General features: G+C 56.0%; 1 protein-coding gene across 2 annotated transcripts in view; it reads right to left on the minus strand.

The window, feature by feature from the left end:
• The window catches only part of PDE2A (phosphodiesterase 2A), a 64,026-nt gene that overhangs the window by 5,733 nt on the left and 31,715 nt on the right, over positions 1 to 26,578 (minus strand). For both annotated transcript variants that reach the window (XM_053925133.1, XM_024572630.3), the window contains 19 exons: positions 25,285 to 25,374; positions 21,676 to 21,764; positions 14,760 to 14,869; positions 13,863 to 13,918; positions 9,263 to 9,322; positions 8,501 to 8,654; positions 8,243 to 8,295; positions 7,974 to 8,048; positions 7,831 to 7,872; positions 7,223 to 7,291; positions 6,829 to 6,959; positions 4,486 to 4,597; positions 3,983 to 4,022; positions 3,785 to 3,848; positions 3,285 to 3,357; positions 2,960 to 3,137; positions 2,586 to 2,698; positions 1,861 to 1,938; positions 917 to 1,039 (listed from right to left, as the gene is read on the minus strand). In XM_053925133.1, the coding sequence (XP_053781108.1) occupies positions 917 to 1,039; positions 1,861 to 1,938; positions 2,586 to 2,698; positions 2,960 to 3,137; positions 3,285 to 3,357; positions 3,785 to 3,848; positions 3,983 to 4,022; positions 4,486 to 4,597; positions 6,829 to 6,959; positions 7,223 to 7,291; positions 7,831 to 7,872; positions 7,974 to 8,048; positions 8,243 to 8,295; positions 8,501 to 8,654; positions 9,263 to 9,322; positions 13,863 to 13,918; positions 14,760 to 14,869; positions 21,676 to 21,764; positions 25,285 to 25,374 (1,710 nt within the window). The remainder of the gene's footprint in view (positions 1 to 916; positions 1,040 to 1,860; positions 1,939 to 2,585; positions 2,699 to 2,959; positions 3,138 to 3,284; positions 3,358 to 3,784; positions 3,849 to 3,982; positions 4,023 to 4,485; positions 4,598 to 6,828; positions 6,960 to 7,222; positions 7,292 to 7,830; positions 7,873 to 7,973; positions 8,049 to 8,242; positions 8,296 to 8,500; positions 8,655 to 9,262; positions 9,323 to 13,862; positions 13,919 to 14,759; positions 14,870 to 21,675; positions 21,765 to 25,284; positions 25,375 to 26,578) is intronic.

A 26,578-nucleotide genomic window follows, 5' to 3' on the forward strand; every position in this document is an offset into this window, starting at 1 on the left:
CCCCCTCACCCTCCCCTCTGGTTATTATCAGTTTGTTCTTTATTTCCATGTCTCTGGTTCTATTTTGCCCGCTTGTTTGTTTTGTTGATTATGTTCCACTTATAGGTGAGATCATATGGTATTTGCCCCTCACCACCTGGCTTATTTCAGTTAGCATAATGCTCTCCAGTTCCATCCATGCTGTCATAAAGGGTAGGAGTTCCTTCTTTCTTTTTTGATCCATTCATTTGCTGATGGGCACTTGGCTATTGTAAATTGTGCTGCTATGAACATTGGGGTGCATAGGTTCTTTTGGATTGGTGTTTCAGGGCTCTTAGGGTATAATCCCAGCAGTGGAATTGCTGGGTCAAAAGTCAGTTCCATTTTTAGTTTCTTGAGGAAATTCCATACTGTTTTCCACAGTGGCTACACCAGTCTGCATTCCCACCAACAGTGCACTAGGGTTCCCTTTTCTCCACATCCTCTCCAACACTTGTTTGTTGATTTGTTTATGATGACTTTGGCCCTCCTTGATGGCTACAAAATTTTGGAGTCTTAGCTCTTTAGATCTGTACTGGAGAACCATAAGATGGCAGTACCAAGTATTCTCAGAGCCGAGAACTTTTAGAAGTATGGGATCTAAGAACTCTTGGAACCAAGCTCACATAAAATCTTTGAAACACAGGGAGTGAGGTGCTGACCCTGAGGCCACAGGCCAGAGCAATCCTCAGCAATCACCCAGCTAGCCCTTGTCCCCGGGGCAGGCCCCATGGCCCATGCTGGCACACCGCATGCCCACTCCATCCCTAAGGCAGACTCTGTAGCTTTCCTTGATGACTCTGTCTTGCTACTAGGAAGTTCCTGTGCACATTTAAATTAAATCTCTGCCTGTGCACCCTCTGTCTCCATGGTGAGGGGGTGGGAGAGGGCAGCTCACCATGGAGGTGTCATCCTCAGGAAGAGATCGGGGAGTGTAGGTGAAACTGGCGAAGTTGGAGTCAATAGAGGCCACAGGCTGCACCCCGTCATGGAGAAGTTTGGTGTATTCGTCATCAGAGACCTACAGGGGACCAGCCTGGGTGTTAGAAGATGACCTCCACCCATCCAGTGTCCTTGCCCTCAAATTCTGGGTGAGGTGGCCCCTCGCCCAGAATGTACCCAGGTGACCATCCAGTCCATGGATTGTCACTGAACAGGAGATCACCACCCTCTCCTCACAGCCCTGCAGCCTACCTACTGTGCCTGCTTGCCTGTGACCATCCTCATCTGTAACAGCCTATCCTCGGCAGAGACAGAAGACACCCTTTTGTGACACTCCGAACCATGGCAGCCTTCCCTAGACACTAACTTGAAGATTCCTTATTCAGGGTGGGTTGCATCTCAAGAGTCTAACCTCAGTCCTTCCTACTATAGCTCTGACTCTATCCACAAAGTCTGGGACCCTTTGGTTTTGACACAGGTGAGCGTAAATGTTCAAATCAACAACACAGCAGCTGTGCTGACAGGGGGTCCGAGAGTGGGGTGGAATGTCACAGTTAGGACGTAGGACTGCAGGACCACTGTACCTCGGGGAGCTGTGGCCAGGGCCCTGAGCATGCTTCTCAACCTTCAGTCATTCCCAAGGTGAGAACTATCCCTGGGCATGGGGGACACCTGGCCGAACCAGGTTCTTCCTTGGGCTGGGTCCTGCTGCCAGCCAGCCTAGGGGCTGACCCAGAACGTGCCTAGAGCTGGGGTCCGGGTATAGCACTGGGTCTACCTTCTTATCGTCGAGAGAGGATGATCAGAAAGCACTGCCTGGTCCTGGGCCCATGAGGACTCAAGGAGGCACAGGACCTTGAGACCCTGGGAAGGAGGACAGAAGCGCCGTGCAAGCCTCACCTTCATGTGGTACATCATCATCTCATTGGCAAGGTGGCTGCGATACTGGGCCTCGTTCACTTTCTTGTAAAGGAGAGACTGCGGGGAGAAAGGGAAAGAATGGAGCTCAAGCAAGGTGGCTGTCAAATCGCAGAATACCCAGGACTGGACAAAAGGGTCAGAAAGAACCTCCTGAGCTGGCCCTAGTCTGAGCCTTGGAGCTCCAGCCCCAAGTATGGAGCCCCCTCCAACCTCATCTAGACGTCCCCTTGCTCCTCCTCTGGGATCTCTTGGCATTTGATCTGGCACTTTGCCTCCCCTCCTGGGCCTGCCCCGGTCTTCAGTGATGGAGCCCGAGGCCCACAGCAGAGGAAGAGAAGCAAGGAGGGGAGGTGGTGTCAGGGACCAATGGGTTCGAGTTCCATAGCAGACCTGCCAGATGTGGACAATAAGACCTTACATTTCTCAAAAAGAAGTTGACTGGGGCTTGATTTGAGGTTGCTTCCAGAGGAAGGTGGGGGTGGGTCAGGTGAATAATGACAACTGGGGTTTCCCAAGGTCCTGGGTGGTTAACAGGGTAGGACAGGAAATAGTAAATTTTCAGATGGGAAACCAAGGCCAGAAGTGAGCAGCGGTACAGAAGCACACCCAGCAGCAGGGCTCTGAGTCCCAGGTGGGACAGAGCAAGGAGAGCCTATGTGGCCAGAAGGGCAGAAGGTCCTGGTCCTGCCCCTGTTCCCACTTACATGGGCGATGCTGATGCCGCAGTAGATGGAGAAGGCGGTGGCCAGGTCCTCGTCGAACTTGCTGAACCATGGTCCGTTGATCTTGTTCACCAGCTCGGCCACACCGATGACCTCTAGGGACGGGAGAGGGTCTAGGACCGGCTGGTGGATGTGTCTGGCAGGGATCTGCCATCCCAGGCTGTCCTCAAAGGACAACCCCCTAACCTGCCCCCCGCCCCCCTGCCACGCCCCAGCCTGGGAAACCTGTGCCTTTTACTGGGGGACCCCTAGAGCCACGAGGAAGGACTGCCAACCCTTCTACTTGGCTCCGCCCCATCCTGCTTAGGCCCTGCCCCTGCCTGGCCCTGTTCCGCCCCTTTGCCGGGTATCCGCACCCTGGTTCTCGTTCTTGATGGGGAAACAGAGGATGTTGCGCGTGCGGAAACCGGTGCTGTCGTCCACGCCGCGATAGAAGAGCGGGTGTGCGTATGCGTCTGGGATGTTCAGGATCTGGCCGGTAGTCGCCACATGGCCTGCTATGCCCTGGTCGGCCGGGATGCGGATCTCATAGCTCTGCCGGGGCAGGCATGCGTTGGGAGGAAAAAGTTAGCTGCTGGCCTCAGAGAGGGCCACCGACCTGTCCAAGCTGCTCCCCAGCGCCCCTGTGGACATCAGACCCCCAGGGCCGCAGCAACACTCTTTCTGCGCGATCCGCCTCACCTCGTCCTCCACCACGCCCCCGTCGAACACCTTGGCAACCAGCTCATTCTGGTCCAGCAGGAACACGGAGCAACTGTGGGGAGACGGCCTTGGTCCACAGGGCCCTGACACCCCTCTCCAACCACCCCCACTTCTCACAACTTGAGGCAAGCTCGGATTTCCGAGGCCAGGAGGGAGTGATCCGTGCTGAGGGACTCTCCTCTGGGCTGACTGACTCCAGACAGTAGTCCAGCCCAATGATTTTTTTCTTTCTGTAGCGCCTACTCTGTGTCATGCACTGTATTAGGAGCTGAGGACCCCCAGCCAGCAAAGCAAGCCCCGCCCCTGCTGTCATTGGACGTCACGGTCTAGTGATGGTCACAGGCATGAAGTAAAGGGTCGCACAAAATGTGACGGGGTCCCACAAGAAGGCAGTGGAGGGGAAAAAGAAGGGAGAAAGGAGAGGATGAGGACTGAGGCCTGGGGCCTCTCTCTCCCCTCTCAGGAGTAAATTCACTCACATCTCAGCATTGCTGAGGTTTCTGGCCTCTGTGATGATCTCCTGGAGCAGGACAGAGACGTCATCTGAGAGGGAGAAGTGTGGGGGGAATCATGAGACTGGACTGGAAGGCCACGGCCAAGCCCTCCCGCCTCTCCTCTCTGAACTCCAGCCCCACTCCCATCCCACAACCACGCATGAAGGAGCACAGTGCACTCACCCAGGTGAGTGAATAGGTTCTTTGCCACTTGGAGAAGAGCCTGGGATGGAGAAAATAGAGATCATAGGAGTTCAGGTTACAGAAGGTAACCCTCTCCAACCCCCCTGCCTCCAACATTCGCATGGGCTCCTCTGCACATACTGGAGATTGGCAGAGTCTAATTATGTCATTTGGCTGCTAAGTGAAGGAGTGGGAGGAATCACTTCAGTGAAAGTGTATAGAAATCTAGATAGTCTCAGACGTGCATTCACCTCTGGCTCCAGCCACCCAGATGTTGCTGTAGTGCCCAAGTTGAACACTAGAGGGTGACCGCATACAGCGCCTGCAACTAGTGGCCCGCCTGAGGAACTAGTGACCTCGCTCTTTGAAAGGTCTCCAGGGCACTCACTCAGTAATCCTCCTGCCAGGGTCGACAGACATGGGCTTTTCCCTTGTGGATGAATCTCTGGGGCTGAGAGCTGGGCGCCTTGGTCCCTGAGAGAGGTGCCAGGCGGATCACTCACCTGGCACTCACACTTGAGCTTCTGCTCCTTCTGGAATGCTAGGGTGCTGGTGAGCACCGTGCTGGTGTAGTGAAAGCAATGCTCAATCACATGCTTGTCCTGGTCCGTGAATCTGGGGAGGGAGGCAAGGTCATCAGAGTGGGAGCTAATGACAGACTTCTCTCCCCATTTGTCCTCACATCCATTTGCCCAGGAAGTCCACTCAGAGGTCCACCAGCTAACCCCACTCTCCTCCACCAGGGCCGCTCACTGCACAGGTGGCTTGTGGCAGCTCCCTCAGACTGGAGGCTCCCTGAAGGGGGAGCTCTCATTCTCCTCAGAACAAAAAGTGTTCTCCTCCTCAGACAATCGCTTCTAGAAGCCCAGCCATGTCTCTGTCTTCCGACTTCAGATTTACCCAGCCTGAGGCTGGGCCTCCCCCCTCGGAGTGGAGACTTGCCAAGGCCAGAGTTGGGTGTTCTCCTGCTCTTCCCCAAAGGCTTCTCCAGGCTCAGGGATGGGGGTGGCATTGCCCTGTCTTGTCCAGCTCTCGCCACTGTCCTACTCTCCCCAACTCTTCCCTTATCTTTGGGCATCTCTCAGCTTCAGCCATACTAAAATCCTCATCATTCCGAGAAGACCTCTGGCTCCTTCACACTTTCGTGCTTCCCGCCAAACTGTCCACTCTGCCTACAATACCTTTCCCACCCACCTCCCTCTATGTCCTCAGATAAACTTTAAGTCTTGAAGGCAGGAACCACAACTGTATCACCCCATGCCCAGTGCAGAGCCTGGCACAGGGGAGATATTTGGGAAGTGTTTGCTCAATGACTAGCTGTACCTCTGAGGCCCTTGCCACCAGCCCCACCACACCCCCAGCTGAAGGGATTCCGGAGTCCCTGTTCTCCGAATTCCAGGCAGCTTCTCTGCAGTCAGTGCTTTGAGTTGAGCCCCACCTTGGCTTGTACACTCAGCACCCATTCCCTGAGATATGCGGGACCCAAAGATGGCCCCGCCCTTGTTCTGGGCCTCAGGGCTGTCACCAAGGCCCCATCTCATTTACTTTCTGATACCACGCCTCTTCTAGGTCTAGGTCTAGAACCCAGTCCTACAACCAGCAGACAAAGGTCACGGCCCCTGCTGGACCCTCACTCGCTCTGCTCTCCTCTCCTGAAAGGCCTTCCAAGGCCTCCTGGTGAGCACATAGGTGGACACAGTGGGTGCTCAATGTGTGTTTACTGAATGGCATAAACTCTCCCGCCACTAGGAGGCCCACCCGTACTGTGACAGATCCTACATTGCCTCGCTCTCTTTATTCCCGCAGGTCCACCGCTGCCTGCAGGTTCCATGTTGGAACATCCTGCTACACAGACCTGCAACCCCAGATTTCTGCCACCCCTGCAGACCCCACTCCTGGGCCTCTGACACCTCTCTGCTCCTAACATTCCCAGTGTCCACTTCCTGCACGAGCCCCAGGCCCTCAAACCCAGCATGTTTGTTTGAGCCCCAGGGGCCAAGCATCTTGTCAGCATCGCTCTGCATCCTGGAATCTGGACTCAACCCTTCACCTTCCTGCTCCTCCGCCCAAAATGCTAGACCTGCTGGACCAAGTGTGGCAGCATTTACATCCAGACCGTACTTCCAGGACAGACATAGCTAATCAATCGTAATACTAAGATCCAGTCTCAACACAATGCCTGAGACAGGCAGCTACTGCCAATCAGTGAATCGGTATAGGACGTGAAATCTATTTATGGTACGACTCCTGGACCCCAAATCTGATATCAGTTCTGGAGATATTCTTCCTAACTAAACTTCTTTACCTGACTCTGTGTTCTGCCCACCTCTCTGTTTTTTATGATTCTTACAGCTGCCCTGTCAGTGCCTATAAAAACCCTCAGCTCAGCCTGGCCCGCAAGCCTGTATTCCCTTTAGCCATTGTCCTCTGTGTCGGTGACCTGCTCTGCAGGTCACAGAGAGTTCACCCATCCCACAGCTCACTGCCCCTCCATCAGGGAGTTCCCGGAAGAAATGCCAAAACAGGGGATGGCAAGTGGGGGGAAGGCCAATATCCAACCTCAGGAAATGGGCAAAGAGAAGGGGAGCTCACTAGGACCTCGGCATGATTTTACATAAGTGAAAATGGGCGATGCAGAATCAACAATTAGCTGCGCCTCAGCTGCAGCAGCTGCAAGAGCCTAGTGCCCCCATAATTCCATGATCTCTTGCAGTGACAAACCATTCAGTCCACCACTGCTGGAATAGCACCCCCTGCCGAGTACCCTTCCAGCACCGTTACCCTAGCAGAACCCTGTCCGGGCTCTCGGCTCACCTCCTGACCCACATCACCCCACCCAGACTCACAAGTCTCCTCCGAGCTTGTTGAAGGCACAGGCCAAGGCCACCACCTGGTCCGTGGCCCGGCTGGTGACGGGGACACACAGCATGGTCTGCAGCTCACAGCCTATCATGCTTTGCAGCTGCTGCACATCCTCCTGCAAAGGGGAGGCGAGTCAGGGCAGCGGAGGAGGGAGAGGGGACACCTCCTTCCCCCAGCCCTTCACCACACTCTGCAACTGGTGATTCTCAGGGACTCCTGCGGGGTGGGAAGAGCAATGGCATGGGGTGGGTTGGGAGAAAGTCCCCCGGGCTTGTCTCCAGCATTCCTAGGCTGCCCTGTCCCAGAGATCCTGGTCCTGAGGACTGGACAGGTGCTCTCCCTTTGCCTCCTCCCCGGTCCAGCCAGGCCATGGCTTACTGAGGTGAGATCTTTCAGCTGGATAGACTGCTTGTCTTCCACCACCTTGCCCAGGCGTCCCATGGTCAACTGCAGAGTAAGGGGAGGCTGAGTCAGGGTCCAGCCTGGCCAGAGGTCAGGCAGTCTGAGACCCCACCCCTCACTCCAAAGTCTGGAAGTTCCAGGACCTTTTAAGTCAGTCCAAATGGCGGATGGAGTCAACACTGAGAAAGGGGGCGCGGTGTTCTGCTCCTGACCAGAATGCCCTGTGGAAGACTTTAGGGTCCCCCCTAACTAGGAGAGAGAAAAGCAGGCTCCAAGATTCTCGTTGATCTCAATGGATTCTACCAGAACCAAATCCAGAAACACCCCAGCAGGAGTGAACTGGTCCCAAGTAACCCTTTCTGTAGATCGTGTGAGAGGTCTCCTAGCGAACCCTAACTCAAAAAGGCTGTGAGCTCTCAGAACATTTCTAAGTAGATCCCCAGGTCCAGATAATCCCCTCAGGCTCCCAGAGAGTCTAGCAGATCCCAGTCTCCCTGGGCAGATCCCAGATATGCCTAGCTCGCCTTCGCTGCTCCTGCAGACTCCATCACAGGGGACGACACAGGGGGCGACTCAGGACTCACCGGAAAGCTGATCTCTTCCCCCAACACTTTATCTCCGATGACCTGAGGACAGAGGGGCAGCGACCCGTTAGAGGATAAACAAGGTTTTTCCCCTCAGAGACCGAGGTCCCTCTCCCGGTCGCACAGCGGGCCTAGGCCCTCACCTTACAGGACAGCTGGAGATTGTCCTCGGACACCAGCAGGAGGCAGCAGCAGCATGCCTGAGTCTCCTGCTGCAGCTGAAAGGGAGGGGCGGAGCTAGAAGCAGACCACGGATCTGGGCCACCCCCACTACCCAACCTCTCCCCTCTGAGGCTCCTCTGGTAGGTGGAGGAGAGACGAGGGGCGGGACGTCGGAATCTGAACAGAGGTGGAGAGCTCTAGAAGACGTTGGTCCCTGGAGGAGCACAGGGGAAGAGGCAGAGGGACTCACGTATTGGAGGACTTTGAGCTGCAGGGAGGAGGCATCCAGGTCGTACAGTTCCCCTGAAACGACAGGACGCAGGTTAGAGAGAGGGCCCTTAGGTTGTCCCAAGCCTGCGCTACCTCCCGCTCCACCTGTGGGTCCTGCTGAGAGATCTACCCCGGCCCTCCCCAGGCCGCGCCCCTTCTCTAAGGCCCACCACGGAGGCCCCTCCCCTCCAAGTTCGACTCTGCCCCGCCCCCAGGACCGGCTCTGCCGGGTCCTCACCGCACAGTTGCAGGATCTTTCGGTCCTGGTCGGTGTATGCAACCCCGCCCTCGTGGTCTTCCGCCGTCCCCGCCGGGGGGTTCTCGACCGCTTCGGGGGCCACGCCGGGCCCGCGCTGCTGCAGCGCCTGCACCCTTCTCAGGGCCACGAGGGTCTGAGGACGACCAAGCGACCGGCTAGCCACTTGCTCCACCTTCACTCCGTCGCCGCCTCAGGACCTTTCGCCTTTGCTCAAGACATTTCCTGTGCCTGCAGTGCTCATCGCCCCCACCCCCGCCCCAAACAATCACCCCTCCGCGCTCCACCCGCCGGCGGGCTCCCACTGTCTCTGGGGCGTCCCTCCCTCCATGAACACGCGGGTACAGGGTTTGTCTCCTCCCCTAGCCCCAGACTCTTCCCAGAGAGGCCAGGGTCAGGTTTCTCTGTGTCTCTAGCCACAGGGAATCCTAAGTCCTTTTAAAGTCACAACATAAACTCTCAGAAAAGAGCATCATTATGTAGGTAGTCCTTCCTATGTACTGACAAGATACTTGACTCGCCTTATCTCACCAGTACCCTAAGTAGCTCAGTGCTTTTCTTATCCTCATTTTCAGGTGTGAAACTGGTGCTCAGAGAGGTTAAGTGACTTGCTCCAGGTCACACAGCCCAAAGGTGGTGGACTGGAACCCTGGTCTCTCCAGCTCCCTGACCAATCACCTTCTCACGCATTGTGCTTGAGGGTCTTCAGCAGCCCCATCCTACCCCAGCCATACCCCCACTCACATGCTTCTCCACGGCTTGAAGGCTCCGCTCTTCATTTTCACTCAGCTGGCCACAGTGCACCTGGAGGCATGTGGGAGAGGGACCAGCAGTGACCTTCCCTAGCCTGCTCTCTGCCGGAGGACCCTCCCCATGCCTGGCACACACCTGTCCCCACCAACACACACACACTCCAGTCGGTGGGCGTCATTGATAAACCTGTCCTTCTGGCCAAGCACATGGCCCCAGAAAAATGCCTGCCTCCCCAGGAAGCCCTCTAGGGCTAATCCACATAAAAGTGGGACTTTTCCAATCTCTGCCTTTTCAGTCACTGTTCCATAACGGCGTGATTCGGAGGTATCGTGAGGGAAGGGGCGTGACCCGGGACTCCGCTTCATCTCCCAGCCTATGGAGCCCTGCAGGACCTCATCGTGGAGTCAGTGCTATTAGCCTAAGCCTTCCGTTTCCAGCCGTGCTGAGTCAGGGTTTGAGCTGCCCCTGAGTGTGGGTCAGGAGAGAGGTCCGACATTTATGATGCACCTGCCGTGCCTTAAGAACTTGAGAGGATGGGTGAATAAGTGAATGAATGAATGAATGGAGAAATAAAGTGCTTTGCCTTACATGGGATTCTCACCATCCAATAGGGCGGGCTTCCACCGTGCAGATAAACCAAGGCCCAGAAAGGTTGAGTGGCAGAGTCGGGCCAGTGCCAGCCACTCTCTTACCTTCTCTGCTCAACCTTCCACTCTCTAGACCGAATCTCATCGCCACCCATATGAACCTGTCCCTCCCTAACTTGCCTATGTCAGCTACCAGAAATCCCCCAGCCCCTCTTTCATACTCAGTGAAGTCCCTTCCCCAAACCCTGCTTGGGTGCTTGACCCAGAAAATGGGAGGCTGAGAGGAAGAGGTGGCAATCTGGGGGCCTGCTGCAGGCCCTGCCAGCAAAACTCCACCTGCGTCACCAGCTTCTGCTGGTGCATACTCAGAGTTGCTCACCACCTGTGGGGCACCCCACAGTGACTGCACTGGGGTCCCCTTCTTCTTCCTCCCTTCCCACTCAGCAGATGCCTGCCTGCCTGCCTCTCTCTAGGCCCCCTGCCAGGAGCAGCAGATGGAGAAGAGACCAGCAGGTTCCCAGGAAGCTCACATCTGGCTGTGCGGGATGGGGGATGCGGCCGGGAGCACAGAACCTCGTACCTGAGGGAGAAGGAGCAGGCAGACTGGGTGGATTGGAACTTAGAGACTGTGGGAACTCAGAGCAGGGAGCACCTGAGAAGCTTGCAGAACTGGCACTGAAGCATGGGGAGAACAAGGGGAGCCTGAAGAGAGGGGACACTGCAGGCAGGAGCTGTCCTGGCGGTGCTGGGTAGAAGTTGGTATGGGGAAGTGAGGACGAGGCAGGAGTGGGGCCCACGGTGCCCCAGGAGGGAGGGCCTTGAGTGCCAGGCCAAGGAATTGGACTTTAGTTTGAGGGCCATGGCCTGTGGGGTGTAAGGGGAGTTGGAGGGAGTGACACTGGAGGCAGGAAGAACTGAGGCCACATCTACGACGCCTGCAGTTGGTTTGCATGAGGTGCACTTACATGGGTGGGCAGTACACTGCTCATAGGTGCGGGAGAACACTATTGGCTCCGTCCACTTGGACCCATCTCTCAGGAAAAGGGAAGGTTGTGACCCCTCTAAGCCTATGGGGGCAACCAGTTCCCGGGCTGCCAAAGCAGCTTGGTCCCGTATAGAGCTGGGAGATTGAATGGGCGCCTCCGAAGGCCACGAGAAAAGAAGGAACTGTGGAGCCCTCCGCTCCCTGGACCTCACCCCACCCTAGCACACACTCCCAGGCTGCCTCACCCCTGCCCCACCCAGCAGGTGCACAAACACAGCACACTCTCCCATGACGACCCCCAGAGCCCCCACCCACACACCCATACACTCACTCTCCCAGGGAGATACGCAGGCGTGTACACACATACACACAAATACACACACGATTCGGTCACCAACTCAGACACCCACACACCCACACACACAGTGCCTACACCACCCACACGCGCACATTCATAACCGTCCATGGGGTACTTGAGTTTGCATACCCAAGAGCCACGCACGCATTCTGCTGCCCCCAGATGCAAACACAGCACCACCAACACTCACACATCCTTTTGCTCAGCAACAGAAACATGCACTTACACCCACTCTCGCTAATCAGGGAGCTTGTCTGGGACCCAGTGGTAACACTCAGCGGTGAGCACTGGGGCTGTAGAAAGGGTTGAGGACCCAGCACAGCCCCTATACCATTCATCCTCACCAAGTTCAATGTGGCTCATCCCCATGTAAGGAGCTGGCGTGGCTGGCACAGCTGGCGGGAAGCGTGGGCGCACATCGTGCATCAAATGCCAGCAACCAAGTGCCGCCCACTTCTCAGAGGGACTTATTATCCCAGAACTGAAGAACAGAGCCAGAGACTGTTCCTCATACAGAAAATCTGCGACCAAGGTGCCCAGAGCTGCGGGCTGCAGAGGCCCGGGCCCCGCCCAGGCAGTCCTGCACCTGGATGCCCTATTTCTCGGACAGCCTTCCATGGACCACACATCCGTTAGGCCCCAGTATTCCTTGCAGCACTTCCTGGTTTCCTTGCTTGCATTTGCTATCATTTGCAATTCCACCCCGATTTTGCCCCCTTGTTTGTCTTTCTCCTCGAGCCCTGCAGACTTGGTCTGTGGAAGCAGGGCCTGTTTGGTCTGTCTCCATCACCGCTGCGTTCACAGCACCTAGCACACAGCGCCTGGCAACGCTCGAGAAATATGCCTTTGATTGATGGATGGGTGGATGGATGAATATCAAGAGCAGAGACTCAGAGAGGGGAATGGGCTTGTTAAAGAAGGAGCCGGTGAGTCAGCCCTCCCAAAACGTCTGCCCTGTACACCCCCTGTACCCTGCGTACGCTCTGCCCTTGGGATGTCGTCACAGCTGGGAGGTTCAAGGCTGCCTGTGCTGTGGCCCAGGGAGCACTGGGGCGGAGCAGCAGGACGGGGTCTGTCAGATGTGCATGCACTGGGGAGACGAGTGTCCTGGAGGAGTGCTCCTCTACTTGAGTAGGAGGGCACAGGCTTGGAGAAGAGGCAGACCGTGAATAACCCAAATACCTTTCAAGAGCTCTTCACTGCCAGGGGTGTTCGAGGAGGTGAGGGACGGTTTGGGGGAACATCTCCTGGGAGCCAAAGTTCCAGGCAGCATCTTGCTCACCAGCAGGCACCCCATGCCTCAGCCTCCCCAGGATCACACTCTTCCCCCAATACTCCACCACCCTTCTCCCCACCTGCCTTTGCTCATGCTCTTCCCTCTGTCTAGAATATCATGTCCCTTCTCTGCCTGGTGACCTCCTACCCATGTCCCAAAGCCCACTCGGACCCTCTCTCCAACTGAGGCACTCCTTGCCCTCCAGCCTCTCCCAGCAAAGCACCTGCATTTATTTCCTTTGGCCAGTAGGGGTCTGAGGGTTCTCCTGCCTTCTTCCAGACTGAGAGCTTCTGGAAGGCAGAAATGGGTCTGGCTCCTCTCCCCGCCCCAGCACACAGCCTGGAGCAGGGCCCAGAGCAGGGTTTTGCTAGAGTGAGTTAAATCCAACACAACACACACCTACACACAGGCCTTTCTTCCCCAGGTCGGAAGGCTAAAGCCTGGACTACGGGCCCAGCCTGAGCCAAGGCAGACAGCAGTCACAGAACCGACCTCTTGCCCACAAGATGAACGAACAGCCTTCCAGATGTCTTCCCCTTGGCGGAGTCGCTTCTCTTCTGACCCAGTTCTCACAGCCCCAACGCAGGAAGTCCTTCTCAGAAACCTGACACCCCAGACTCTTTTTCCCCCAGTAAAGGTAGGTGACCCAAGCCACCGCCTCCCACCTCCACTTCTGCACATTGTCCCGTGCCCCGGTCCTCTTCAAAGAGACCAGCTCTGGCACAGATTGGAACAAAAGGAGGGAGGGAAACTGTGCTTGGGACTCTGTGCCAACGGCAGATCTGTTCCCTGTGGGAACAGAAGCTGGGGGGTGGGAGGAACCAAGAGGGACATGTCCCTCTCAGTCAGGCAGATGGGACACTGAGGAGACTAAGCCAAATACCCCTTCCTTCCTGTCCTCTCCCCTCCTCTCCCCAAAGCACCCCCCTACTCCACTGCCCTCCCCTCCACCTCCAGCAGCTCTGGAAAGGTCAGCCACTGCGGAAAGCTTTAATTGTGTTTTAATGAGCTCAGAGGAGTCCTGGGTGTATCAGGGCCAGTTCATGTATCCGTCTGCACCCCATGTCCACTCCTTATTGAGGTAATGGTGATCTAGGGGTGCTAACCCTTCTGTTCCTAGGATAGGGAAAAGACTTTCAATGTCCCCCTCCATGTGGGAGAAGAGCGCGGAGAGGGACAGAACCCAGCCACTTGGCCCCGCCCATTCAAGGTGGGGCAGAGGGGTGTGGTGTGGGAGGAGCCCCATACTTCTCCTAGACCCCATTTTTACAACTCCAGCCCAGCTTGCTGCTCTCAAAACACACACACACACACACACACAGAACTCCATCCATTGCTCCCTCCCCCGCTCTCCTCTCCCCATCCCACCCCACAAGGACTCTTACCAAGATGACCGCTGCCACAGCCCCAGCCTCCTTGTCCACCAACGGTATGACCAGCACTGAAGGGGAGAGGGCAATGAGGTGGTCCTGCGGGGCCAGTGAGGCTCAGAGATTCTGAGCTAGGACCCGGGGAGGGAGACAAAGACATAGACAGAGAGAGGCTAGGACAGAGACACAGAGAGACCCAGAGACCCAGAGAAACACGGGGGAGTCCTGAGGCAGCGACAAAAACAAACACAATGAAGACCCCCTGCATGAAAGGAAACCCCCTCACTTGACAACCGTCTTGAGATCCTCCCAGCAGCCCTGAGAGGGAGGGAGGCAGGTCAGGCTGAGCACCCCTATTTTACAGATTGGAAAACTGAAGTCCAGAACGGGGAAGCGACTTGCCCAAGATCACACAACAAGTCAGGTCTCCTGACTCCCAGTCTTGTGCACTTTCCACATCGAAACAGAGGACAGAGACCTAGAGAGACTGAGACACGAGGCAGAGAGACATGGCGGACAGGGGGCACGGAGAGGAAGAGAGAGAAAAACAGAGACAGTGACAGAGAGGGCATGACAACAGCTATGCCCATCTAGCAACAGGCACAAACACATCGTCACTGCGGCCACCGGACACCAAGCCCTGGTATGTGGCAGGCCCTTAACATGCGTTATTTTATTTGCTCCTCTTCGCCACACCCCATCAAGGTAGGTTCTGCTGTCCCCGTTTTACAGATCAGGAAACTGAGGCTAAGTGGTTAGTAGCACAACAGAGAGAGGATTAGATGGAGGGGTTGCTACAGACACAGAGCAAAAGAAAGAAGGAGACGGACAGATGAAAGCAAGGAGACAGACGCGATCTGGGGAGCAGGGGCCACGGTCCCTCCTTGCCCCTGCCCAGCTCCCAGCCCTTACCTTGGGTGTCAGGAGCCAGTGGGGCCACCAACTTGGCCAAAGGCTTCCCGGGCAGGTCCGCGGGGCCCAGTCCATTGCAGCCTAGCCACTTCCGGGAGATCAGAGCCTCTCTGAAAAAAGGACGTGATCCCACCCCTCAGCCCCTGGGTCAAAGAGAGCAAACCCTGGCGCAGGGACACGCAGCAGTCTGGCCCCTGCACATCTGCAACCAGCTGGACACGCTGACCTGCCACAGGGTGGACGTGAGGAGGACAAAACTAAGAGTCAGGGACCCTAGGCAGCCATTATCTGGCCTCCAGTGCCTCTTGCTAGTAGATATGTGAAAGGGACCCCAGGAGCCAGCCCACGTCCCCGGAGCAAGGAAAGCAAGAGCGCGGAGCTAGGCTGCCTGGGTTAAATCTGACCGTGGCTACTACTTGACCTTGGGCAAGTGACCCTACCCTCTCTGAGCCTCCCAGATAATTGCCATAACTAAAGTTTATCAGACATTCTCTTTATGCCTTGCACAGTCCAAGCAACTTACATAGGTGAACTCAGAATTCCCAACAATCCCGACTCAAATATTATCATCATCATCTCTATTTTCAGGTGGAAGAACTAAGGTGGCAAGAAGTTAAGTAACCTGTCTAGGGTTGCATGGCTAATAAGCGGTAGATCCAGGATTTGAACCCAGGCAGCTGGCATCAGAACCCATACTCCTAACCAGTATGCTTGAACCTTCCTAAAGACCTAAGGGGGTGAGAGCCTCCCACAGGGAATTGGCATGAATGTTGAGGAGGCAAAGGGCGTAGGTGTGATGGAGGGAAGGGGAGGTGGGTGTGGGAAGAGTTTCTCTCTGCCCTCACTACACATGCCATCCCCCTCCCCCAGCCTCTGGCTCTTTCTGCTTAATTAAGTGCCTGATTTTTCACCAAACGTCACTCCCTGATGATTAATTGTCCTGAGTTCCTCATCTGTCATACTGCCTCCACTTAATTGTGTTTGTAGGAACTTCCTGGCCTAGCTAAAAGAGAAGCTGGGGGGTGGGGGCGGTGCTGGGACTCCCTTGTGTGTGTGTGGGGGGTCACTAAGGGGAGCCCAGCAAAGGTCAGATGAAGAAAAGAGAGCCATCCGCCTCCAAGTCTCCAAATCAGGAGATCACAGTAGCTGGAGAAATCGGGGACCAAAAATTTGGGCATCCTCAGTTAGGCCACGTAGCCTACTGAACCAGAAATGTTCGTTCCTGGTTCTTGGTTCAGAATCTATTAAGGACCAGTGGTGTCTCCCAGCTTCTAGCCCTCACACCCTGGACCTTTGAGGCCCCTGGTGTGCTGGGCTCCAGTTCTGGGGTGTGACCGTGCAGATCACCCCAGGAAGGAGTAGGAATCTAGAGTGGCAGGAGGGCAAATGCATCTACGTTTTCTGATGACTAAATTGGTAAAGGCTGGGACTTCATGGAGGCCAGGGGCTGTCCTTGGTGACCTTTATCCAAATCCCCTTTGTGGACCCAGCCACTGAGGCTGGGACAATCTGGTTACTGGGCAGCCACAAGGTGGCACTGGTCCCTGCATTGCTGTTAGTGGACTCTGCAGCTTCATCCCACTGCCCCCGTGCTTTCACTTCCAACCCCCCCCCCCCCGCCCCCGCCGCCCCTGCCACCCCACACCAGACTCAGGTCTGCCTCGACCCCCTCTCTCCCCACAAGGGACCCCGATGAAGGAATCTACCCTCAGCTTCCCTTCTGCACAAAACTCCTTCCTCTGTGTTAATGGCCTCGTGACTCTCCAATGTCCCCTCTCATGAGCTCCTGATACCCAAAGACCTCCTGGAGGCTTGCCCTGCATGTCCCTGAGATTGTCAAAGGCACCCAGTCCCAATCCGAACTTACCCTTGCCACCAATACCCCCAAAGTGGTGCAGCCATCCGCCGGGGCCCTTTCGGCCTGTCCACAAACTGTCCTAGCTGCCTCCCTCTTCCTTACCTCCCCCAGACAATGAGCGAGTCACCTCCCATGCATCTCTCCCGACTTTCCCCTGCGTTCCATTCCCAAGCCACTGCCCAGCTCACACAGAGCCACCTCTCCCCTGGCCCCACAGCGGCCTCTAGCCTAGCTTCTTGCCTCCTGTCCGGTCCTAAATCCATCCCCCATACTAGAGCTGGACCAAGTTTTTTCAACTAAATACTTATGGGAACACTGTGCTGGAAGTCTTTCATTCCATGAAGTGTTTACACCAGGGTCCTTCTGGGTCAGGTTCAGTACTGAGGACTGAGTGAGAAGAGGAGGCAGACCCCATGCCTGACTCCCAGAGTCCCCACGTCTCGCAGGGACTGACAGGCAGACCCCTGCTCCGGGGCGGGGTGCAGGCTCCAACAAAGGGAGGAAGAGGGCGCCCAGCCTACCATGTATAGGATGGAAGCGGGGTCAGAGGAGGTTTCCAGGAGGAGGGTATGCTGGAGCGGCGTCCTGGAAGACCCGCAGAGGTTAACAGGAAGGCGGACAGGAAGGACTGTGCCGGCAGAGGGAACTAACTGCGTGTGCAAGTGTTTGGAGGAGAGAAAGAACGTGTGCAGCGGGGCGGTCCGACCGCAAGGAGTCGTGTGGCCTGACCGCAGGGAGCAAGACCGGAGGGGAACCGGGACCGCAGGAGCTGGGCTTGCCCCTGAGGGCAGTAGGAGACCCTGGAGGCACTTCAGCAGAGGAAGGTAAAGGTCAGGTTCAACTGCTGGCTGCTGGGAAAAATCTCTCACTACACAGGAAGAATTTGACAGACCGGAAACTCAGTAGCAGTGAGCGCCCCACAGTCTCAGTGGTCCCTGGACAGCAGAGGAGACACTGGGCTGGGGCAGGTCAACCTTGGCGGGGCCCAGGTCTCCCACAGGGTGCTGGGGCCTCCATGGATCCTCGACCCTCAGGAGTCCTACGCCCTGGCACCTTGCTCCACATCCTGGCCTCGCTGGCCCAGCCGCATCCCATGGCCCCAGACAGACCATGCTCCCCTCAGCCCGCCCCATTTGAGCCCTTTTGCTCTGCTGTACCTTTCCCAGAGCTGCTGTCCCCACCCCATCTGGGGTGGGGGCTTTGTCTACTGCTCACACCCCAAATGGTTCTCTCCTCGACCAGAGCCCCTGATCTGCCTGCCTCCTTTCCCCTCCTGACTCCCCCACCCCACTCCTCTCTCTCCAGATGGATGGAGGGGCCAGCTGTCCAGGTTGAAGGCTAATGACTCAGCCCCGGGTGCCTGGGTGGTCATGATCTGCCCCACTGAAGATAAAGACAGATGGGCACAGCGTGGAGAGAGGAATGGGTGTGGACTTTATGGTAGTTCCGTCCCTTTAACAACTATTTGTTTAGTGGGAAGAGTAGACACAAAGGCTTTCTGTTGGTGAGGTCGGTGGCCTGGACAGAGCTGGGTGTGCAGGCCACCTTTCATTCTTCTGAGACCCTTCTTTGGCGTGACCCCAACCCTTTTACCGATACCCCTCCCCCCAGCCCCAACCCTGCCCTGACCTTTCCTCTCTCGGAGACAAACTACGATTCTGGCCAGGACCCGGATCCTCCTCCTTTCCCTCTCCCAGAGTGTGAGACTCCAGAGACAGGAACAGACTATTCCCTGTGTCCCTTGAGACAAATCAGATGGACAGACAGATTCTGCTGTGAGAAGGGTCCAGCTCTAAGGAAGCAACTCCTCAAGGTTGAGCCCTGGGAACCTCTAAGTGGTAGTGGAGGTCGGCCACCAGCTGGGGCTGGTGCAGGTGGTATCTCTGTTGTGGCTGAAAGGCCCTGGATTTCGCCGTACTCAGCAGTGGGTAATCAGAGGTTTTAAGATGGCAGGAGGCACAATAAGAAGCGAAGAGTGGCAGGCTGGGGACTGAAATAGACTGAGAGATAGAGGCGGGTAGCCCAGAAGAGGGAGGTGAAACCTTCCACGAAGCCCTTTGCCCAGGCAGCCCTCCAGGATTTTCTCTCCCATTCATCCCTGAGGCCCCTTGCAGCTCTTGGAATCCAGAGCTGGTCCTGCCCTCATAGGTCAGTGTCTGATGCTGTCATCTCATGGAAGTTCACCCTGAGGCCCAGGAGAGAGCGCCTGAGACTGTAATTGCAGCCATGTTGTTCTGGCTCCCAGGCCTCCCAGCCCCCAGCCCAGGGTTCTGCTTGTAGACAGACTGACTATAGCCCAGGCACCTTTTCTGAAAACTGGATCTTCCTTAGTGCTGGGCAACTCTGGAGCAGGCCTCCTAGAGGGCCTCCATCTGGGTCTTGGAAAAGAAGAGAAGCGTGGGCTGGTCGAGATGGAGGCGGCAGGGAAGGACTTTGCAGAGCAGAGAGCACGTCAAGCATGAGGAGGCAGGCAAACCAACACACACTGGGAGGATGAGACCGGGCGTCTGCAAGCCTGAGGAGTGGCAGGGGCACTGGCAGGCGGGGCTGGGTAACCTCCTCACTGCCCGTGGCCCATCTCCACCCTGCCTCCCCACATGTTCTCTGCCTTTCCCCTTGGCCCTTATCTGTCTTTGTGACCCGCCTCCGCTTCATACCTGCCCTGTTTGCCAGCTCTCCAGGGTTTCCTGGAGGAGCAGCCCCTGCACTGGGCACCACCTGTGCCTCGGGCTCTACCTCAGCCCAGCAGGTGCCTTGGCCTCGGCCTCCTGTTGGAGCCGGTGCCATAGAGGACACCCCTGGAAGTGCCCTGTACCCAACCCCACCCATTTTCTAGAAAAAGAGACTCAGGAGAGAAGTAATTTTCTCAATGCCACCCGCTGTGTCAATGTGTTAGGAATTGGGGCTGGAAGGCCACCAGCAGTCAGTCCCTGAGCCCCTACTGTGTGCTGGGCACTGTGACAAGCACAGGCCTGTCTGGCTCCCATTCCAGTGCTCTTCCCCCTCCACATACTTATGTCTCAGCCCTAGTGGAGGAGGTGGGCTCACCACCAGATGTGGGAGTGGAGTGCAGATTTCACCCCCAATCTTCTCCACCCTAAATGAACTTTGATCTCCATGCCTCAAGAGACACTTCCGCCCCCTCACCTCTCACCAGTCTTACCTCCTCAGCCTCCTGGGACTTCTGAGTCCCGTCTCCCAGCAGGCACTCCCCTCTCCATGCCACCGTGCTCTATGCTAATTGCATTGAAACATTCACTCCTAATTGTTTTTTTGTGTTTTTTTTTTGGTACCTTTTCCGAAGGCTTCACTGAGTCTGAAATGGTTGGGGGTTAGGGGATACTGAAAGGATCTGAGCCCCCTCCAAGACGCCTGGACCGCCAACCCCCAACCCCTGCAGCAGGAAGCTTGAGGGGAGTGTGTGCAGGCCCAGAAGGGGCAGAGTGAACCCTGTGGTATGCTCCCGCCTCCTTCCGCGCCCGTAACCCTGGGCCCCTTTCCCAGGGAGGCCTTCCTAGCCTCTTTGAAGAATCTTCCTGGATAGGCAAGCTCATATTAAGCAAAGTTCTTGAGAATGGGGGTAGGGGAGCTGGCTCAGAGGAGAAAAGGGGACATTACAGTATTTTTTTCCCTTAAGATTCCAAAGCTCTCCCAGCCCTATCCTTCCATCTTACAGATGGGACAGTAGAGGCCAGAGAGGGGCATGGCCTGCTCCATTCACTTAGTCCCTGAGGGGAGAAGTTGACAGGAAATGCTGAAGGGGAGAGTGTCACCCACCACCCACCCTGTGGGGAAATCAAATGGGAGAAGCAGAGGTGGGAAGGCTATAGGGTGCTGGAGAGGGAGAGACTGAGCATCCAGGAATCGGGGTTCCGAGCACCAGGACCACCAGCATGCTCCGCATCAGCACCTGCAGCGCCCCCAAAGAGCAGTTCTTCCCATGGCCTCTGAGAAGGGTGAGCATCTTGCCAGCCCCTTCTACTACCTGAAAAAGCCATGGCCCTGGACTTCCCGACCTGTTAGAGAAGCTCTCCCCCAGGGAATGGGGCGCTGCCTTCAAGTAACACCCCCCCATGCCCCCTCAGCCCCCAGATCCCTGGATGGGCCTGTGGTGCTTAGAAGCCAGTGAGCACATCCACCCATCAACGCTTTCTCGTCCTGATGAGTTCCACTTCCCCTCATTGTTCGCGGAATGGCCAGGAGCCAGGAGACCACCTCCCAGGCCTGACTCTGCCTCGCACCCGGTGTGTGGCATTGGGCACGCCTCATGTTTGCCCATCCACAAACTAAGGAGACTGGGTTCATGGGCTCAGAGGTGTCAGGGGACCATAGGGCACTGAGCCCATGTTCCTAAAGTCAGTGATTCTAGCATTCTATCTTACCAAAAGCGGAAGCAGACATTTAGCATTCATACAGTTTTAAGTGTTTTCATGTGTTAACCTCATTTAATTCTCCCAACAACCCTATGAGATAAGCACTATTATTATCACCACTCTATAAACAAGAAAACCCAAGGCACGGAGAGGGCAAGTATCTTGCCCTAGGTTATACAGCCAGCAAACGGGGAGCTGGGATTCAAACGTAGGCCCTTGGGCTCCAGCACCCACAGCAGGATAGAGCCTCTGCGCTCTCTTCTCAGACACCCACGTACCCTGCAAGCCCAGCAGTCAGTCAGCGATTCCAAGCCCTGCGAGTCTGGGATTCTGTGAGAACCTTCCAGGCAGTTTTCCTAGCCTGCTGGGGTTCTAAATGATAAACTGCAGCCCTGGCATTCTGAGACTCGGCTCTGAGGAGGCTGAAGCAATTTCGAAGAGCTCTCTCAGAGAAAACCTGCCCATTGGCACGTTCCCTGTGCGGTTCACTCCCCCAACCCAACACAAAAGAAGACATTGCTTGTCCCCTCTATGCTGGGGCCAGTGGCCCAGCCAAGAAACCCCACCTGGCAGGGAAGCTTAGGTCAAGGTCAGTGGGGGAAGGTCAAACCAGGTGACCTTGAAAGGTGCCCCAGGCCTGAGATCCTTGACCACGAGGAGGGCAGTAGGATGAAGAATGGCTCACCGGACTTTCCCCTCCTGCGGCAGCTCGTGCGGAGGGTCCTCACACACCAGCCGGGACTCCCTGTCCAGCAGGTAGGTGTAGACAGTGTCCTGAAACAGAAGGCACTCATGACAGCCTGCAGACAGCGCCTCCCAGCTGCCAGTTCCAGCCTGCACACAGTTCCAGGTGACAAGGTCACGGACCCTCTGGGAGTGGGTGCAGGCGTCTGATTGTGTTTACTCCCCAGGTAATTCTAAATGCAGTCAGGGTGGGAAAATTCCCTGATGAACTCACCACTTCACCTTCTCCGCTTAGAAGGAGTTCTGGGCAGGCAGTGACCCATGGCCCTGAGGGCTTTTCTTACTTATCACCCTAAGTCCAAGGCACCAGGGACAGGGTCTGAAGGTGCAGCGAAGTCCCCCATGCCCACCCCAGGATGTGTCCTTGCCATGACTCCAGCCGCAGCAAACAATAGCTGAGTGTCCACTCAGCGTCCTACTACAGGAGCGGCTTAGAATGCTCTGGAAGCTTTCCTTCTACCCCAACAACTCTACAAGAAACAACACATTGTGACTCAAGCTGGGAGGGCTTCCTGGAGGAAGTAGCCTTAACGTAACTAGAAGGGAAATTAGACTCATTCAGGGAGTGGGCGAGGCACAGGAGAATGGCTCTTGGGCTGAGTAGCAGGTATGTAGGTGTAAGAGCGCTGAGCATTTTGGAACTGACAGTGAGGGTAGGGGCATAGGAGACGGGCTTGGGGCCACAGGGGCTGAGCTGGAAGGGTCTGTACACCAAGCTGGGGGAGGACACCAGGGGCTGCTGCCAGGTGGAGGGAGTGTGGGGTGAGCCCTGAGAGACAGGAACAGATTTGTGTTTTGGAATGATCACTTCCCAGAGTGAGATCAAAGGTCTGCTCACAGCTTGTTAGTCCACCCCCTCCAAGAGCCCAGGGCGGGTCTTGGTAAAATCAGTTGCCTTCACTGACCCACATGCAAAATTACACATTCCCTCCAGGCAGGACTCGCTACTCTTAGGGCTCTACAGACAACCCCCGCTCAGCACAGCCTTGCAGAACATCTCCGTGACCACAGTGTGTGATGAGGGGGAGCCAGATGCCCGTGCTGACCAGCAGAGCCCACACCCCAGTAAGGGGGCATTCACAAGCTCAGCTGATTATCCTGAAGGATGCTGTTATCTCCGTGGGAGAATGGAGGGCTATGCTGATGGTATCAGGGAGGGCTTCTGGAGGAGGTGACATATGAGCTAGGTGTTGGAGGCCCACCCTCAGGGAGTGTGGAATCATTTTCAGCAAAAGCAGTTGCCTTCATGACTGTGAGTCCATAATCCTACTGGCCACTCTTGTTGCCTTTGGCTGTCCCCAGCCAGACCCCACCCTTTCCCAACCCCCAAGAGATGGCCCAGTCCTTCTCCCAGAGAACCCAAGCCAGATGCAGTGTGGTGCGGGATGGCGATGACAGGGACCTGAGAGGAGTGAGAGGGGCAGACACAGGCAAGGCCTGGAGCCCTCTTGTCCTCCTGGGTAAGGGTCCAGGCAGGGAGTTCAGGGTGAAGAAATCAGTGGGAAGGAGGCCACCCACTCCTCATCTATATCCAGCCCCTTTCTTGTCATCCAGCCATATTAGCAGCCCAGGAAGGGCCTGTGGGAAGTGTTCCTTAGAGATGAAGAGACCCCACTGCACCCAGGGTCTCACAGAGAGCCCTTCCCTGGCAGAGAGAGGGATGGATGATCTGGGGGTGGAGTGGCAGAGAGGACAGCTCCTTATTTCATATCTGCTGCCTGTCTGCCTCCCACCCCCTCACTCTCCTCAGCCTCTGGGTTAAAATTAGCTGAGCTTATTGGAGAGAAGAAGGGAACTGTTTCAGACACATCAGCACCATCTGCATTCGGGGCTGCCTGCCACAATGGGTGCTGATGAGGGAGCCAGGTGCTAGCGCCTCCCTCACGGCGGAGTTGGGGGGGGTACAGTAGGAAGACCCTGCCCCTCGCAGACTGAGGGCAGAGCAGATCTCCCATCTCCCTACATCTCTTTGAAGGCTGAGCCTCTCCATGCAAACCAGCCCAAGTCAGGGCTTCCCCAGCTCAAACAGGTCTCTTGAATGAACCAAGGTAGACATTACTCACTGTTCTGGGAACCTAGTCACATGGACCACAGCTGTCTGTCCAGAACCCAGCTTTGGGGATGTAATTACTCCAGTGCAGGGCGTCTCTGCTGGCACAACCAGGCACCCTGACTGTGAAGGTTTGGCCAGTCGCCTCCTCCTTCCCCTCCCAGGACAGCCTCCGTGGCCACAGAGGGGCCCGGGCAACCTTGCAGACGCTGACCTGCCACCTTCCCCACCCCCTCCTTTCCAGATGTGTCTCCACCCCAGGCCAGATGTTGCCTCAGTCCCATCCTTCTCCGGGAGGATTTATTTTTGGGTGCCATCACACCACCCACTTCCTGCCAATTTCACGCTCAATAAAGCTCACTCATCAGCCCTCCTCCTGGGCTCTGAACTTCTAGGAGGTTTTGAGAAGGCAGAGCTGAGGAGAGGGAATGAGGGTGCTCAGGTTCCAAGCCCCACGTATCTCTGTCATGCTATGTGACCTTGGGGGAAGCACCCACCCTCTCTGGGCCTCAGGTGGTTTATCCATTAGCAGATTCAGACACAGCTGGCCCCAGGGGTAAGGGGTTCACCTTCTGAATTGCCCTTATCTCCTCAATCAGAGGTCACCCTTGGCTGGTATCTAGAGTAGAGTCCCTATTCCAGGATATGGGGACTCAGTCTAGGCATCTCCTCCTCTGAGAAGTCTTCCATGCCCCTTAGGCTGGGTCAGACACCCTCTTCAGATTGATAAGTCCTCTGCTTCCCTCCGTGGCACAAAGGAGACTCTGCTGCTTTGGGTCTTGAGGGCTGGCTTATCCGTTCTCCTGCCTGAAGGATGAACGGTGACCATTGGAGCCAGGCTAGGGGTGGCCTGGGGTAGCTATCGAGGGGCAAAGTTTCCCCACCAAGACACTCTGGGCTCAGGACACCATGGTGACCACGTGACCATGGGCCCAGGCAGCCACCCCCCACCGGCACCCTTCTTCAACTTCATCCATGGTGTCGGAATGGGTTGGAGAGAAACTTAAAACTTCCTGGAGGCCGTCTTGTCCAGCCCGCTGTCTCCAGGCAGGACACTTTATGCCGGCACAGATCCATTCATCAAGGCCGAGCCCCATGCCAGCACCTCCCCAACCTCACACCAAGTGAGTTCTTTTCCACGTCTGCCCTCAACTCCTCCTGCTATAGGTATTCCAAAGCCCACGTGATGCCACCATGTCCTGGCTGCTATCCCAGGTGAATCCCTTCTATTATCTGAGACATGGTTTTATCAGCTAAGCTCAAAGGCCCCTTCTGTCTCAGGCCCTCCCAGATTCCTCTGCAAGTTCAGTCTTCGGCTCAGCTTCTGCCCTCCTCCTCTAGGAAGCCCTCTCCAAACGCTCAGTCAACCCCTTCACTACCCCACAAGGATCCTCTTGGCAGGAACCCTTCCTCTTCCTTCTTGCTTGACCCCGTGTGAGGTACAGCAAGGAGCTGGGCAAAGGTTTGGGGGGCAGGGGAAGTGTGGAGCCAGGCACCTACCACTCTGGGGAGCACGGCTGAGAGGGCCTCCTTGACAGCCCGGTGCAAGCCCGCAACATCGATGACAGAGCCCAGGCTCAGCAACGCATCCTGGAAGAAAGGAAAGGGCGGTGAGGGCCTTTGCCAAGCGGGCCAGAGCAGCTGAGCACACACTCCCAGCTTAATCCAGAGCCCGAGGCTCTCAGACACTGGAATCCCAGGATCTGAGGATCTTAGAATCCAACAAGTCTTAAGGCTTTTGAATGTCCAAGTTCACTCATCTTACAGATGGGAAAACTGGGGTCAGGGAAGGGCCAGGGACCTAGCAAAGAACTCGCAGTGAGTCAAGAGGTCAAGTCTAGGCTCAACCTCAGGTTTCTTGTCCTTTAGCCATGGACAACTCTGGCATAGTAAAGAAAGCACAAGCTTCCACATTAAAACAAACCAAAACAAGAAAACAACAACAACAAAAAACCCCAAATTTGAATTCTAGACCCAGTATTTATTGGCAGTATGTGCCTTAGTCAAGTCACTGAGCCTCCGTCTTCTATCTCTAGTTTGGAGGCAGCTACGTCTATCTCCCTCTACAGGCCGATGGGAAGATAAAATGAAACCGAGCCCTAACAGGTGCCTCCCAGATTATCCACACAGAGTAGGTGCGCAGTGAAACACCTGCTGAATGTGGGTCCCACTCACTTTCCCCAAGAGGGAGGTGGTCTCACCCAGTCTCATTTTTCAGCCTGGTGAGGGGGCTGGGTTGGGAGCAGCAAGGGTGCAAGGCAGGCCTGAGCCCACGAGGTGGAAGAAACACAGTTGGGCCAACCCCTATCAAGATGGGGGTGGGGGGAGAAGTCAGCCTTGACTGCCTCACGGCGTTCCCAACCCAGGAATAGGCATCGTCCTTGGAGAGCCGGAACAGAAACAAAGAAGGCCCCTGCTTCTTACTCCGTTAACTTGGCCAGGGCCACGGCGATCAAAGGGAAGGGTAATGGAGCAGGGGGTCCAGGGCCAAGGCAGGACCATGACTCATACTGTTCGGTCAGCCAAGCCCTCCCCACTGGCCCTTGGAAGTTTCTTTCTGATATCTTCCCTGTGGATGGCTGGGTCCGTGTTCAAAAAGCCAGGTGATTATCTATGGAATGAAGGAGACATGGCTTGGCCCCCATTCGTGTGAAAATAATATGAGGTTGAGGGTCTTAGTGGACCACAATCTCAGCAGGAGCCCATAGTGTGATGGCTGGTAGTTAACTAAAATGCTGAAACTACAGGCCATATTGACAAAGATCTGTCAACCTGAATAGAGACGATGACATGC

Source organism: Desmodus rotundus, chromosome 5 (genome assembly GCF_022682495.2).
Source record: "Desmodus rotundus isolate HL8 chromosome 5, HLdesRot8A.1, whole genome shotgun sequence".
Lineage (NCBI taxonomy): Eukaryota > Metazoa > Chordata > Mammalia > Chiroptera > Phyllostomidae > Desmodus > Desmodus rotundus.